General features: G+C 42.1%; 1 protein-coding gene across 1 annotated transcript in view; it reads left to right on the top strand.

The window, feature by feature from the left end:
• Positions 1-12,828, top strand: part of SLC25A33 (solute carrier family 25 member 33) — a 30,217-nt gene extending 17,389 nt beyond the window's left edge. Inside the window, exons 3-7 of the mRNA XM_060079632.1 lie at positions 3,612-3,689; positions 5,828-5,928; positions 7,898-7,964; positions 10,900-11,180; positions 12,352-12,828. Of these exons, the coding sequence (XP_059935615.1) occupies positions 3,612-3,689; positions 5,828-5,928; positions 7,898-7,964; positions 10,900-11,180; positions 12,352-12,554 (730 nt within the window). The 3' untranslated portion in view covers positions 12,555-12,828. The remainder of the gene's footprint in view (positions 1-3,611; positions 3,690-5,827; positions 5,929-7,897; positions 7,965-10,899; positions 11,181-12,351) is intronic.
• Positions 12,829-15,896: the final 3,068 nt, after the last annotated feature.

Consider the following 15,896-nt stretch of genomic DNA (forward strand, 5'->3'; position numbering starts at 1 on the left):
ATGTTGAGGTAGGTTCCCTCTGTGCCCACTTTCTGGAGAGCTTTTATCATAAATGGGTATTGAATTTTGTCAAAAGCTTTTTCTGCATCTATTGAGATGATGATATGGATTTTTATTCTTCAGTTTGTTAATATGGTGTCTCACATTGATTGATTTGTGTATATTGAAGAATCCTTGCATCCCTGGGATAAATCCCACTTGATCATGGTGTATGATCCTTTGAATGTGTTGTTGGATTCTGTTTGCTACTATTTTGTTGAGGATTTTTGCATCAGTATTCATCAGTGATTTTGGTCTGTAATTTTCTTTTTTTGTAGTATTTTTGTCTGGTTTTGGTATCAGGGTGACAGTGGCCTCATAGAATGAGTTTGGGAGTGTTCCTTCCTCTGCAATTCTTTGGAAGAGTTTGAGAAAGATGGGTGTTAGCTCTTCTCTAAATGTTTGATAGAATTTACCTGTGAAGCCATCTGGTCCTGGACTTTTGTTTGTTGGAAGATTTTTAATCACAGTTTCAATTTCATTACTTGTGATTGGTCTCTTCATATTTTCTATTTCTTCCTGGTTCAGTCTTGGAAGTTTATACCTTTCTAAGAATTTCTCCATTTCTTCCAGGTTGTCCATTTTTATTGGCATAGAGTTGCTTGTAGTAGTCTCTTAGGATGCTTTGTATTTCTGTGGTGTATGTTGTAATAACTTCTCTTTTTCATTTCTAATTTTATTTGATTTGAGTCCTCTCCCTCTTTTTCTTGATGAGTCTGGCTAATGGTTTATCAATTTTGTTTATCTTCTCAGAACCAGCTTTTAGTTTTATTGATCTTTGCTATTGTTTTCTTTGTTTCTATTTCATTTATTTCTGCTTTGATCTTTATGATTTCTTTCCGTCTACTAATAGTTCCTTTAGGTGTAAGGTTAGATTGTTTATTTGAGATGTTTATTGTTTCTTGAGGTAGGATTGCATTGCTATAAACTTCCCTCTTAGAACTGCTTTTGCTGCATCCCGAAGGTTTTGGATTATCATGTTTTCTTTGTCATTTGTCTCTAGGTATTTTTTGATTTCCTCTTTGATTTCTTCAGTGATCTCTTGGTTATTTAGTAACGTATTGTTTAGCCTCCATGTGTTTGTGTTTTTTACATTTTTTCCCTGTAATTGATTTCTAATCTCATAGCACTGTGGTCAGAAAAGATGCTTGATGTGATTTCAGTTTTCTTAAATTTACTGAGGCTTGATTTGTGGCCCAAGATGTGATCTATCCTGGAGAATGTTCTGTGTGCACTTGAGAAGAAAGTATAATCTGCTGTTTTTGGATGGAATGTCCTATAAATATCAATTAAATCTATCTGGTCTGTTGTGTCATTTAAACTTGTGTTTTCTTATTAATTTTCTGTTTAGATGATCTGTCCATTGGTGTAAATAAGGTGTTAAAGTCCCCCACTATTATTGTGTTACTGTTGATTTCCTCTTTTATAGCTGTTAGCAGTTGCCTTATGTATTGAGGTGCTCCTATGTTGGGTGCATATATATTTATAATTGTTATATCTTCTTCTTGGATTGATCCCTTGATCATTATGTAGGGATCCTTGTCTCTCCTAACATTCTTTATTTTAAAGACTATATTTAAAGACTATTTTATCTGATATGAGTATTGCTACTCCAGCTTCCTTTTGATTTCCATTTGCATGGAATATCTTTTTCCATCCCCTCATTTCAGTCTGTATGTGTCCCTATGTCTGAAGTGGGTCTCTTGTAGACAGCATATATATGGGTCTTGTTTTTGTATCCGTTCAGCAAGCCTGTGTCTTTTGGTTGGGGCATTTAATCCATTCACGTTTAAGGTAATTATCGATATGTATGTTCCTATTACCATTGTCTTAATTGTTTTGGGTTTGTTTTTGTAGGTACTTTTCTTGTGTTTCCCACTTAGAGAAGTTCCTTTGGCATTTGTTGTAGAGCTGGTTTGGTGGTGCTGAGTTCTTTTAGCTTTTGCTTGTCTGTAAAGCTTTTGATTTCTCCATCGAATCTGAATGAGATCCTTGCTGGGTAGAGTAATCTTGGTTGTAGGTTCTTCCCTTTCATCACTGTAAATATGGCATGCCACTCCCGTCTGGCTTGTAGAGTTTCTGCTGAGAAAGCAGCTGTTAACCTTACGGGAGTTCCCTTGTATGTTATTTGGCGTTTTTCCCTTGCTGCTTTCAGTAATTTTTCTTTAATTTTTGCCAGTTTGATTACTGTGTGTCTCAGCGTGTTTCTCCTGTATAGGACTCTCTGTGCTTCCTGGATTTGGGTGGCTATTTCCTTGCCTGTGTTAGGGAAGTTTTCCACTATAATCTCTTCAAATATTTTCTCCGGTCCTTTCTCTCTCTCTTCTCCTTCTAGGACCCCTATAATGCGAATGTTGTTGCGTTTAATGTTGTCCCAGAGGTCTCTTAGTCTGTCTTCATTTCTTTTCATTCTTTTTTCTTTATTCTGTTCCGCAGCAGTGAATTCCACCATTCTGTCTTCCAGGTCCCTTATCCGTTCTTCTGCCTCAGTTATTCTGCTATTGATTCCTTCTAGTGTATTTTTCATTTCAGTTATTATATTGTTCATCTCTATTTGTTTGTTCTTTAATTCTTTTAGGTCTCTGTTAAACATTTCTTGCATCTTCTCAATCTTTGCCTCCATTCTTTTTCTGAGGTCCTGGATCATCTTCACTATCATCATTCTGAATTCTTTTTCTGGAAGGTTGCCTAGCTCCATTTCATTTAGTTGTTTATCTGGGGTTTTATCTTGTTCCTTCATCTGGTACATAGCCCTCTGCCTTTTCATCTTGTCTGTCTTTCTGTGAATGTGGTTTTTATTCCACAGGCTGCAGGATTGTAGTTCTTGCTTCTGATGTCTGCCCTCTGGTGGATGAGGCTATCTCTGGAGTCTGTTTGAGAAGATGAAAAAGTTCTGGAGATGGATGCTGGTGATGGTTGTACAACAGTGTGAATGTACTTATTGCCACTGAACTATATACACTTAAAAATGGAAAATGGTAAAAAAAATTTATGTATATGGTACCACAGTAAAAAAGTTTTTAAAGAAAAAGCAGGCACAGTATTCTCTTTGAACTTGAGATACTAAGCTTTGGCTTTAAAGAGCAATCATCCGTCCCATGAAAATTACTGGATTTTTCTATTCCTCATTTTCCTGTTTAGGGCTGTCCTATAATAGGTAAAGATCTAGAAGATAGGATTATTAGAAATAAGGAATAAATCCAAAAGAAATACCATCCGAAGAAATTTCTCAACCTGTTTCTCAGTGAATCTTGTCATAACAAGGACATCATTTCCTGTATCAGACCCTTTGTTGCTCTCTGCCTTCCTAGGATGTCGGTGCGTAGTGCAAACCCTGAACACCTTGCTCCTGCCTGAACAAGGGAGATTTTGAAGCATGTTTTTTCACTGTAGTAATGAAAGCAGTATTCATCAGTCTTCTGATTTTGTATTTTAATATAATCAGATAAGACCCTGGGGTTTTGTAAACATTCTGTTCTTTATTCAGGGAGCTAATGTGAAGGCTGACCCCTTATCATTTTGCACAGGCCTTGCCTAAGGTTTTTAAAGATACATCTTTTCTCGTTATTCAGGTCGATCTTGGAGAAGGAGGGACCAAAGTCACTTTTTAGAGGCTTGGGTCCAAATTTGGTTGGAGTTGCACCATCAAGGTAAGCATTAATCTTTCAGCTAGCTCACTGCATACAGTATCTAATACACTGAGTCCTTTCTTACTGGAGGGGCAATACCGCTAGATGTCTAGTTTCTTTTTCTGTGGGGGATTTGCCGAAGTGCATCTGACATATAGAAGTAGTGATAACTGTTGGCATGTCTTTCAGTGTGTGCGTGAGAAAGAGATTCTTAGTTATTTTATTCTTAAGTTGAGAATTATTCTGCTCCCATCATGTGGTGTCTTCTCTGAGTGTTTGCTACTCTAAGTATGGCGTGTGGTCAGCAGCACTGGCTGTTAAAACTATGCAATCTCAGACCACACCCCACACCTACATCAGAATTTGCATTCTGCCAAGACCCACAGGTGACTCATATGCACTTGGAAGCACTGATCTAAAGCAGTTTTAAAGGCTTCCAAGCTTACTTTATTTAAAATATTCTTATTCGTGTTACAAGGTTTAATTCTCTTGAAAGCTTATTTGAATATATCAAGCTACATTGTCCCAATGCAGTAGCCCCTGGCCATATGGGGCTACTTAAATCAATTAAAATTAAAAATTCAGTTCTTTGGTCTCACCAGCCACATTTCAAGTTACTTAGCATTCATATGTAGCTAGTGGCTCCTGCATTGGAGATCATAGGTATAGAACATTTCCATCTCTGCAGAAAGTTCTTTTCAACAGTGCTGATACAGAGGATAAGCTGTGTGGACATGAAAGTGAATGTCTCTGCGTGTGTGTGTGTGTGTGTGTGTGCGCGCGCGCGCGCGCGCGCTCATAGCAGCGTATCTCTGAAAAGTAGGTAAGAAACTGCTTCTAGAAATTGCCTCCTGGGAGGGGAAGCTCAGTGACAAGGGTCACTTATGTGAATCCACATAGTACTTGAATAGACTTTAAGCAAAATTAATCTTTATAACAAAAATGAGAATTTTGTTTTATACAAAGTGAAGACTAAAAGCTTCTAGAATACTTGCTCCAGTTTATACACAGATTTCCTGAGGATGTTGTAAAAATGCAGAGGTCCAAGAGGGAGGGGATATAGGTATACATATAGCTGATATACTTCATTGTACAGCAGAAACTAACACAACATTGTAAAGCAATTATACGCCATTAAAAAATGCAGATTCTTATTAAATCCTTTTGTTCCTTTGGAATTCTGTAGCTTATGTGTATAATCTATTGAAAATATAGAAAGTACTAGTCTGTGAGGTTATATGAGGTATGCATTATTAAGAGAAGGCAAACATACTGCATATATGTAGTAAATTTTTTAAATGGAGTCAGATCTACTTGTGGACAGTGCTAATTTGGTAACACCTGTCAATCTGATATAGAGTTCTGGCCACCACACCCATTTAGAACAGTTGGGACCTAGAAAAAATGAAAGACTATTTTCATGATACGTAGTCAGGATCCTAAGTTGAAAATACATTCTATAATTGATCCATGGTCCAGCTGAAAAAAAGCATTTTCCCTGACATTGCTGGTGAAGAAGCAGGGACAATCACAGCCAGGCTCTGCTCTCCAGCCCCAGCAGGAGAGGAGACAGAAGCGGGGAAGCAGACAGAGGCAGAGAAGAGAAGACCGGAGAGCCAAGGTGGGGGGCCCGCCACCCCCAGCGGTCCCTTTCTGGGGCTGGGAGCACGTCAGTGGAGGGTGCACTTGACGAAAACACGTGTGCCACTGTACATGTTCCTATGTGATCCTGAGTCATCAGGAAAAGAGTTCACAGTACATCTGACATACTCATTTTGGTGTAAGACAGGGCAAGTGTGGTATGTTTTAGAAATGTATTATAAATTTTAACAGTTGTGGTATATGTTGGTGCTTAAAAGGATTGGCATTCATCCAGGATGAAGACTGTAAACGGACTTTGTATGTATATTACCAAAACCTCATTTTCCTCAGTTGTTTTGGGCACTCCCGTCATCATTGAGTACTTTCTGGAGAGCCAATCAGGAGCTTCCTGAAGATGCCTGCAGCAGGTTTTGGTTTTAGCACAGATAAGGTCAAGCTTTCGGTTACATGTTAACTTCTTTCCCACATTGCTAGATTTGTCAGGGGTTGCGGAAGGACATACATATTACATAGTGTCGAACCAATGTCTTGATAGCATTCTCTCTTTGTTCTAACAGGGCTGTGTACTTTGCATGCTACTCCAAAGCCAAAGAGCAGTTCAATGGCATTTTCGTGCCTAATAGCAATACTGTGCACATTTTCTCAGCTGGCTCTGCAGGTATGTTACCATAGTGAGTGGAGATGAGTTGCTCACTTTCCTAAAGCATGTGTTGTACCAAACAGCTTTCTCCAGGAATTAGAAATTAGGTCTCTGCTTCTTTTGCATCTAAAATCATTTTCCTAAAGCTTTATGTTAGAAGTGATAAAACATGAGTGTTTGAGAGTGGTTTGTAACTTGCTTCCGTTTTCTTTTACCCCTGAAGCTTTTTATTCTCCCTCAAAATTGACATGTTCTCATGCATGCTACTGGTTAGTGTGATGTATCTTTTAAAGGAATATTAATGTGTTTTCATGCCTTTTTATTACATCATTTTCTAAAATTCGAGCTGCTTTTTCTGTGGCTCCCGACAGTGTCTAGCCTACCCTGAGTACAGTTGGCATATCTGTCCTTAACCGTTGGATTCTGTGATGAGGGCTCAGGGCTTGTAGTGGGATTCCTGCAGTAGGACCAGTGATAGATTAGGTAGCTTCTGTTCTTTTTTGAGGGGATCGTTCCAGCTACCATGGAAAATTCACAAAAGGATTTTTTCCCCAGGAAATACTTGGCAAAAACATGGACATGTAGATTGCTGAGAGAAGGCTATGTCTTTTTCGATGTAAATTTTATGTCTATTTTAATAGAAGGGTGTTTTAGGTAATTTAATTGGCATTTTATGAAAACTTTCTACCCTCCAAGTTGTATGTATCAGTCTTGTCCCTGTTACTCCAAATAAAAGTACTAGTAATCCATCTGAATAGTTACGGATAATAATTTCTGGACCCCAAATGGGAAATGACATTAGCAGAGCTGCTTCACAACAAGAAAGGTGTTTTACAGGATATGGAGCTCTGAGAGGAGTGCGTGGGGTTCACAGGAGGTCAGGCTTCACTGCCGAGGCCGATAGGGAGTTAGCCATACGCGAAAAGCTGTGCCCCAGTTGTGTAACTTTTGCAAAATTAACATAGAGGAACCTTGGTAAATAAAACAGACCTGGAGGGAGATTTTTTTTTTAATGAAGTCTTTAATTTGCTGTTTTAAGGAGCTGATGTTGCTGTTATTGTTTTTTGTTTTGTTTTTTTTTCCTCCTTCCTGGTAACATTCAGTTTTTTGGGTTTCTTTGTAATTCTAGTACAGTCGATTTACAAAGTTTTGTTAGTTTCATGTGTACAGCAGAGTGATTCAGTTTCTTATGTATACACACACACACATATATATTCTTTTTCAGTTTCTTTTCCATTATGGTTTATTATAAGATATTGAATATAGTTCCCTGTGCTGTACAGTAGGTCCTTGTTGTTCATCTGTGGAGGGAGATTTTTAAACCACTATCTAGGGTCCTATTATCTAATCAATCTACTTAGACTGTGGAGGGGATGAGGTATTCCAGAGGACTCACTGCGTGTCAGGTCAATACTGCTTTTTTGGTTGGTCTGGAATGACTAACAATATTAAGATGGAGAAGACTTACTTTAAAAATGATTACTATAGGCAGATTGGTCTTAAAACTTTGATTTCCTAAAATGGTCAGGTATTGAAATGTCAAAGTTTGGATTCAGGTAAATGGAGATTTAGTTTCTTCTATTTTAAGTTATATATGAGGTACCCTTTTGGATAAGATCAGCAACTTTTTAAAACAAATTATTTCTGAACCTGAACCTCTCAATTGAGTTTTAGAATAGTTTCATATATATTTACCAATGGAACCACATTAACAGGAATATCAACAGCACCACCTAGCGGCCGAATGGACTAGACAGGGCTCTAGAAAATTGAGAGATATATGTTAGGTCCTACATACCAGTAGATGTTACATTTTAGGGGACTATAGCTTTCATCTGTAGTATGGAAATATAACTGCTTCCTACCATCCATTTTTATTATTAAGCCATTGAAAGCCTGATTTCAAAGTTTATCACATGGAGTAGACAGCTTTAATAAGCATTGACTCTGTTCACTGATAACATTTTCTATTCTTTTTTTCTTCCAGCTTTTGTCACAAATTCCTTAATGAATCCTATATGGATGGTTAAAACCCGGATGCAGCTAGAACGGAAGTAAGTTGTTAATTGTTCCTTCCTTAATATAAGAATTCTTAGGGCTTTTTTTCTTCCACCAGTTCCAGCTGTGGAGGGAGATCGTCCTTAGCCATCCCCATCCTTGTTTTGTCTGAATATAAGTATGTGTAGAAACTCCTTTTGTCTTGAGGTTGATACTGCCAAGCCTTGTGGGGAGACAAAGGCCAACAGAAATAACACACAAGGGGGTGTCGGAAGTTTGCTCAGTTGTGGCCCCTGATCTGCAGGGTAGTCGGTGGGTCTCTGCTCCTGGATGACCCCACCGCCCCCAAGTTGGAGTGCTGCGGGCTCTCCTCCAGGTGGCCTCTCTTTCAAGTGGGAAGATGGCCAGGAAGGGCAGAACAGCAAATGCCCCTGGTCTCAGAAGGGGCATTCTAATCTCCAAGGCCCTCAGATATCTGAGATTCCTGTGCTGAAACTAGCCAGGGATTCTTGAGATTTTTCATGCTGTGGGTTTTCTTGGCAGTCTCTGGAGAAGCGTACAGGTGCTTTTTAGAACAATATTTTTAAAAGCAGTGAAAACCAATTATTGAAATACAATTATCAGTGGGTTTTTTTAATTGCAATATAGTAATATAATTCTTTAACACATTAACTAACAAGATCAAAGAGCATCCCCATAACTACTGTAATTTCAAGTTAGTGAAGATGGTAAACGATGCTTTGTGATAGGATTCTAAGAACCCTTCTGTTACTAGGTTGCCTAGAAATGTTATGTGGGGCGCTGGAAACTTCCAGCTAGTCCAGTCTAACCTTAAGCTTCCCAGTAAAGAAAGCACGGGAGAGAGCGAGCAAGAGCGCCCCCTGGAAGTGGAGGTGAGGTCTGCCTTAGCTTGTTGTTCTCTTGAATGACCCCCCATAGCCTCTGAATTGGTCTTTGATTCTGTGTTCCCCCTAATCAGTTCTGTCTGAAAGAACCTTCTAAAATGCATCAGGTCTAATCATTTTGAATAGATTGCTTGCTCAGAATCCTTCGATGAATGTCAGTTACTCTCAGGGTTAAATCCTCACTCAGCTTAACATTCAAGGTCCTTTGCGATTTTCTAAAAACGTCATGTGCTCTCATGCTTCCATCTCCCTGAATCTGCCGTCCCCTCAGCAGGAATCCCGTTTTTCCCCTTCTTGTCCCTCAAGAACACCTTGTCCTGCAAGCTTCAGACCAGTGTCCTCTCCTGGAAACCTTTGGCAATCACTCCCAATTCCAGGTGTGCACACAGTGTCCTAATGTCACTTCTGTTTAGCAGTGGATAAATGCATGAGTCAGCTGAGAGCCTTCCTTTATATGCATTCTTTTAAATCTGGCTGGTAATGACCTGTGCTTAGGACATTTGAAAGCTGTGTTTGTGTGGGCTTTGTTAACATAGCCCTCGACAATGAGTATTTGTTGCATGCTTCCTGTGCAACTGGTCATAGCAGAAACAGCAGGGAATGAGACATGGGCCCTGCCCTCCAGAAGCTCACAGCTTCACAGAAAATAAAGAGAATTCTAGGCTGGTGGGATTAGAGGCCTGAGGTGCTCCAGGACCCTGGAGGGTCCTTAATGCAGTCTGGGCAGGACATGCAGCCAGGGAGGGGCTCTTGTGGCATCCACCCTCCCATCTACAGGATGGCCGGTGGGCCTCGGCAGGTGCGAAGGTGCCTCAGGCAGGGAATCTGCTGTGCAGAAAATCGGAAAGCAAGAAAGCATTCTGAGCAGCAGAAAGAAGGGGTGTGTCCTGCATGCAGATGTGCTGGAGAAGGGGGGAGGTGCAGGGAGATAAGACGGGAGAAGCCCAAAGAGAGGGCCACCTCCTTAAAAGCCCTGGGGAGGAATGGGCGTTTGGACTCGGCTTTATTTTGAGGCAGCAGAGAAGCGTTAGAGCGGTGGTTCAGGGGGCCTGTCCGTCCTCCGTTAGAGGGTATCTGGCCATGTCTGGAGATGTCTCTCTCTCTCACGACTCAGGTGGCATCTAGTGGGTGGAGGCCAGGCCGCTGCTAGATCTCCTACCACGCATAGGCCCGCCCCCAGCGGACAATTACCTGGCCCCAAATACCTATAGCGCCAAGGTCGAGCCGCCCTGCCCGAGGGGATGTTAAGCAGGGGAGCGAGGTGCTTGGCGTTCGTGTCACAAAGGTCACGCCAGGTAGGGGGTGGGACTGGGGCCCCAGGACACGGCTCAGCTCCCCACAGGGGGGCCTCCCACGTGCGCCCTCTGTGAACGCCGTCCAGTCCTTGGATTCTGTTTGTATCCCGACGGTTTATGAAAACTTCCTGTCGTGGGGTAGGAGCATCCAAGCCGAAGGCTTTTTAGTTATTGTACAGTCTATTCTGTGTTTATAATTTTACAAATGTAGAAATAATGGAATCAAAATACACCATTTGGAGACTAGAACGATAAGAAAGAATACTCACGCTCACCACCCTGTCGGAACGTTGGGGAGTTTTCCTTCAGTATTTTCTTAAAGCATATTTGTACAACGATCGCAATTATACTTCACGCGTTATTTTGTCCGGCTCTCCACTTTAAGCACTTCCCCGTATCTGACTGCCTTCACAACTGTTTTAATCTAGTATATGTACCACGGTTTACATATCTATCCCCATGTGTAGACGTTGGGATTGTTTTGATTCTGTTGCAGTCGTATTTTCCTCTGTGATGAACACCTTCCATGTAGCTCTTTCCAAAAGTAGATCAAAGACCCTGAGCACGAGTCTGTGACTCAGTACAGGTGCACGTCCCGTCCTGTGGACCTGTCAGGTGTCCCGGCTGATGGGCCTGGCCTCACAGCAGGCCGGGCTCAGCCAACCTCAGACCAGGGAAGACTGTGGCGCCCGCCACGCGATTTCTCTTCAGCTGAGCTTTGTGGGTCGGCGCAGCAGGCGGGCTCCTCAGCGTGCTGTCATAACGGCTTCTCGTTGGTCTCCTTTGTGCAGAGTGCGAGGCTCCAAGCAGATGAACACGCTCCAGTGTGCTCGCTATGTTTACCAGACGGAAGGCATTCGTGGTTTCTACAGGGGACTAACTGCCTCGTACGCTGGAATTTCAGAAACCATCATCTGTTTTGCTATTTATGAAAATTTAAAGAAGTATCTGAAAGAAGCTCCCTTAGCCTCTTCTACAAATGGGACTGAGAAAAACTCCACAAATTTTTTTGGACTTATGGCAGCTGCTGCTCTTTCCAAGGGGTGTGCTTCCTGTGTCGCTTACCCCCATGGTAGGTTCTGCTCTTCCTTCCGGAGCAGGAAAATAGCCATCAGTGTGTGTCAGTATATCCAGACCTCCGTAGCTCAGGTGGACGTGCAAAAGCACCTGCAGGTGACAGGGTAGCTGAGCACAGCTCAGCTGGCTTCAGCTCATGAAGGCAGCTCACGCGGCAGCGGGAACTCCGCTTTACTTGGCTCCAGCAGACTGTGGCCAAAACCTGGCTGTGTGGAATGTGGGCCCTGGGTTGTGGAACTTCTGATGTTTCCAAAGAAGCCAAAAATCTGGATTTTATTTAAAATTCCTCAATTTAAAAAAATGATGTAGGAGCCAAGCTTTAAAAAAAAAATTCAGCTTCCATTTTGAATGGAGTGCTGAGGAAAACTACTTTGGGTAAGTTTACTTTTTAAGGAATTAATAATAGACCTAATGTTCTACTGAGCTACTTTAAAAAGAAAAAAACCAGCTTATTTTATTGTGCCATGAAAAACCGGTTTTGTTTTCAAACACCCGCTGCACTGTCAGCTGTGACAAATGCACACGGTCAACTTCTCACAGGTCATTGAGTCTCCGTCATGTGCTGGGGCACCGAGCAGCCCCACGGGCTTGCAGAGAGGGGGTTGGCTGCTTCCCGGGTCACGTGCCCTGAAGTCCGCTTGACAGGCAGTCACAAGTGTCGTGCTGTGGGTGCCAGGGTGAGGCCGGGCCAGGTGGGCAAGGGTCTGAAAAAGGAGGAGGCTGGACAGAGTGGAGAAGGGTCCTGGCAGGAGGAGAAAGTTGGGGAGTACATGAGAAGAAACTTGTGTTGGAGATGTCGCCATACATAATACAAAGACACCTCCAGGGAAACAACGGTGTTTACTTCACTGGGAGTAGAAAACCATAAAGTATCTTAAACTTGAGTCCCATTCAAACTAAGCTTATTTTTTAAACCCCTAGAAGTTATTTGGTACTTTTGTATGTATACATCAGTCTTGGGACAATTGACCAATTCCCAGAGTTAGAAAATGTTCTGAACAGAACTTTTTGTTGTCTATCTCTGACTACCCCAGCCAAATAGAGCTGAGATGGCAAAGAGCCATAGCTGTACATTAACGTTTATAAAGCTGTGTGCTTCGCGTTCTCTGCACATATTGCTTGGAAGTACAGTTCATCTGTAGCCTGACGTGTGTTTCTCTCTGCAGAAGTCATAAGGACACGGCTCCGGGAGGAGGGCACCAAGTACAAGTCTTTTGTCCAGACTGCTCGGCTGGTCTTCCGGGAAGAAGGCTACCTAGCCTTTTATAGAGGACTCTTTGCCCAGCTCATCCGGCAGATACCAAATACTGCCATTGTGTTGTCTACCTATGAGTTAATTGTGTACCTGTTAGAAGACCATGCTCAGTAACAGACCAGAAAATTGTGCTCTAGAAGAATAAAACTGAGAAACTCTAGAGAATTTTTTTTTTCCATTGATGTGTAGAATGTTTGAGTCCGAAACAGGGAAGGCCGTAGAATATCTGGCTTGTATCACCTGTTGGACGTTTCCTTTTGGATTCATGCTTTCTGGAAGGTTTAAATTCATTAACGTTAACAGTTAATTATAACTTTTGGTTGTTTTTTGTTTTGTTTTGTTTTGTTTTAACTTAAGAGAATTCAGGATTAAGCAGCCAGTAAATTAAACCATGGTATTTAAGTATAAATTTGTTTTGTGTCCTCTTTTATGTCCACCATAGGGTAAACTGTAGCTAAGGACTTCAGTGAAGCATAAGCCTAGGAACGCAGAGAAAAACTATCAAGTCAGGGTACAGTTGTTTTCTAATCTGACTGTAAGATCCTGCACTGTGGGACAGGTAGGAAGTGTCACATCTTGATGGCACAGGGCAGACCAGGACAGACTTCCCAGCTAGTCTCCAAAAACCTTCCACAGATTGATCATTTAAGCTTTCCGGCTGTTGAGTTTAAAAAAATAAGTACAGCTTCCTGACACTAAATATTTTAAACTATAAACCTTTTCCAGAAGTTATCCTCTATCCCCAGTTTGAACCAAAGGCAAGAGTTTTAAAGAATGGTTTACCAATTACCTTGGCCCTGGATGTACTTCCCCCAGTTCAGCCTAGTCAAGCCCAGGTCCCTTGTGAGAGTGTCAGAGGGCAGCCTCCCGAGTCAGCTGTGAGTGTGGAGCGTGGTGCGTCTGCAGCCCTGTTCTCGGGGCTCCACCACTGGAGAAGAGGGGCGGGGAGCACGGTTGACTGCCCACCCCTAGGGGAGTGCTCTTTTATTCTGACAGGAGGCATTGGTGTTGTTTAAATACCCTAGAATTTAAGGTTAAAAAAAAAATCCTAGAAATGAGAAATCACCAGAGTTTTAAAAAAACCCCCCCATTTTTAAAGGAAATTTAATAAAGGACAGAAAGATAATAAGAAGGCAGGTGAGATAGATGGTCTTCCCATGAACTCTTTCACTGGAATTTGCATAGACTGTACATTAAGGTTATTTTTCAATCTGAATATCTAGAAAGGTACTTGATTCTAATCACTGATGCACTGTCACTTCAGATTCAGTGGCAGATACTCTGGTAGGGATGAGAAGAGGATATTTTCAAGTTGAAATACAGTTGAGTTTAATTCTCTTCACCTTTGGTCATAAAGGAGGCTGGTTGGTGTTTCTGAGCCCTCTAGCATAATTTGCTACAACTGTCAACACTAAATGGAAGTCAAAATAAATGACTTCAGTCAAACTTCAGTGATTCTACAATGCGTGATATTGTAGCAAAGATATTTCTATTCCAGAAGCTCATTTTACCTGTTTAATAGTGGCACTTAGCAACACCTTCCTATTTTAATGTTCATACGAAAGCCTGAATTTTTCCTCAAGATTTTATCTAATAATGAAGGTCAAAAGTTAGGTTGCTTAATATTCACTAGTTGGGTATGAGAATTATTTGGAAATAATTTTCACTTATACATTCTTGAGGTAATAAGTTTGACGTTAAGCTGGTATAATGTAGTTCTCTGCTTCTGCACCAGGGCATTGAAATGAAAGAAACGTTGAGTACCAGCAGTAGGAAGAGAACAAGCAGGAAGAAAGTGATGCTTCCTCTATAAAGGGGCTTATTGGATTTTGAAGTGGCATATATCACTGAGCTGTTAATGGAAAAATCCCATGATTGATTTATCTCTTTTCCACAAGCTTAGTCACTGACATTTCACCATTTTTCAGTAGTCATGTATAAGACTTTTAAAACCCTCATTGCTTACCCGTGTGTGCCATGCACTGTGCAAGGTGTTACTTTCTCATTTAAATTAATTCTGACAAACTTGCGAGGCACGTATTACCATCATGCACATTTTACAAATGAGAGAGGCTCTGAGGCTTGCCTGTCTCGCTGGAGGTAAGTAGTAAACTGGACCAGTCGTGGGTTTGTGCTGCTTGCTGAGTATGTAAGAATGTAAGTGTGTAAGAATGTAAGGTGGAATGGGCATCCGAGCCTACACAATGATGTGACTCTGAAGCTAAGGTCCAGCAAACCATTCCATTCAATTCACTTAAGGATTACGATTCCACCCGTCAAGGTGAGCTTCCAGTCATGCCCAGGACAGAACTGTTGGGTGCATTCTTTGTCCACATAGATCACAGAGCCCTTCCTTTGAGTGGGACGTTCTACAGACAATCTTCCTTGGAAAGAGAATGGTGCTTAAATACAACGCCTCACATTTTGAAGGGAAGCTTCACTGCTATTCGTTCATTTGTGGCTCCACTTCCAAGAAAGTGGAGCGTCCAGGCAGACTCTCATCACTGCGCAGGCTTCGTGCCCTGCTCCCTTGTCTGCAGTTCCTGGTGAAGGCACAGGACTAGGATGTGGGACAGATTAACCAGCAACAGGAAACAGGTAACATTTGCTGCTAAATCACCCATCACTGTCCAGGACGGTAAGGATTCTAATGTTGACCTCAAAAAACACGAATAGTTGTGGAACACTGAAATAGATATTGCGGAATTAAATATAAATATTCCCAACTTAAGCTTCTTTTTTTTTAAGTTATAAAAGTAATTTAGCACAAACCAATAATACTAAAACACTTTCGTGAAGCGAATCTTCACCCCCCGAGGTAGCTGTTTGCAGTTCAATGTTAATAACCATCGTCTATTCCAATAAACGTACACGTATTATAGGAGTTTATTCAAACTTAGGTATTATCAAAATTAATGTGCATGTTGCTTTTTTTTTTAAGTGTTTCATCCCTCTAGGCCAATACCTATAGCTCTGACATTCTAATAGTTGAATTACGGTCCGTAGCATGGCTGTCCCATGATCTAGTTACCTTCTTCCCTTTGGCGGGAGGGGGCGGGGTTCATGTTTATGCAAACTAATTTTTTGGCCATTGGAGTGGCTTCAGTGGAAGCGGCTTAAGAAGCTCCGACTTGCCGTAAAACAGCGTCGCGCGCATAGGCCCGGTTTCGCTAGGCGTTGGGAAGACAGGACTAGCCGGGGAAAGACTTATTAGTCCGGGATGCTGAAGTTGGGGCGCCGGGCGAGCGAAGCGGGAGCGGAGAAGGGCCGGGCCGGGCCCCGCGCCACCTCCCGACTCTGGCCGCGGGAGGGCGCGCTCTGGACGGTACGGCGACTTCCGCCGGCGCCCCGCCCACCGGGCTCGCCCCACGCTCCGATTGGCTGCGCGGCGGGAGCGCGCCGAGTCAGGGGGCGGGCCCGCGCCGGCTACAAAGCGGCGAAGGTCACGGTGGGTGG

Source organism: Mesoplodon densirostris, chromosome 2, assembly GCF_025265405.1.
Source record: "Mesoplodon densirostris isolate mMesDen1 chromosome 2, mMesDen1 primary haplotype, whole genome shotgun sequence".
Taxonomy (NCBI): domain Eukaryota; kingdom Metazoa; phylum Chordata; class Mammalia; order Artiodactyla; family Ziphiidae; genus Mesoplodon; species Mesoplodon densirostris.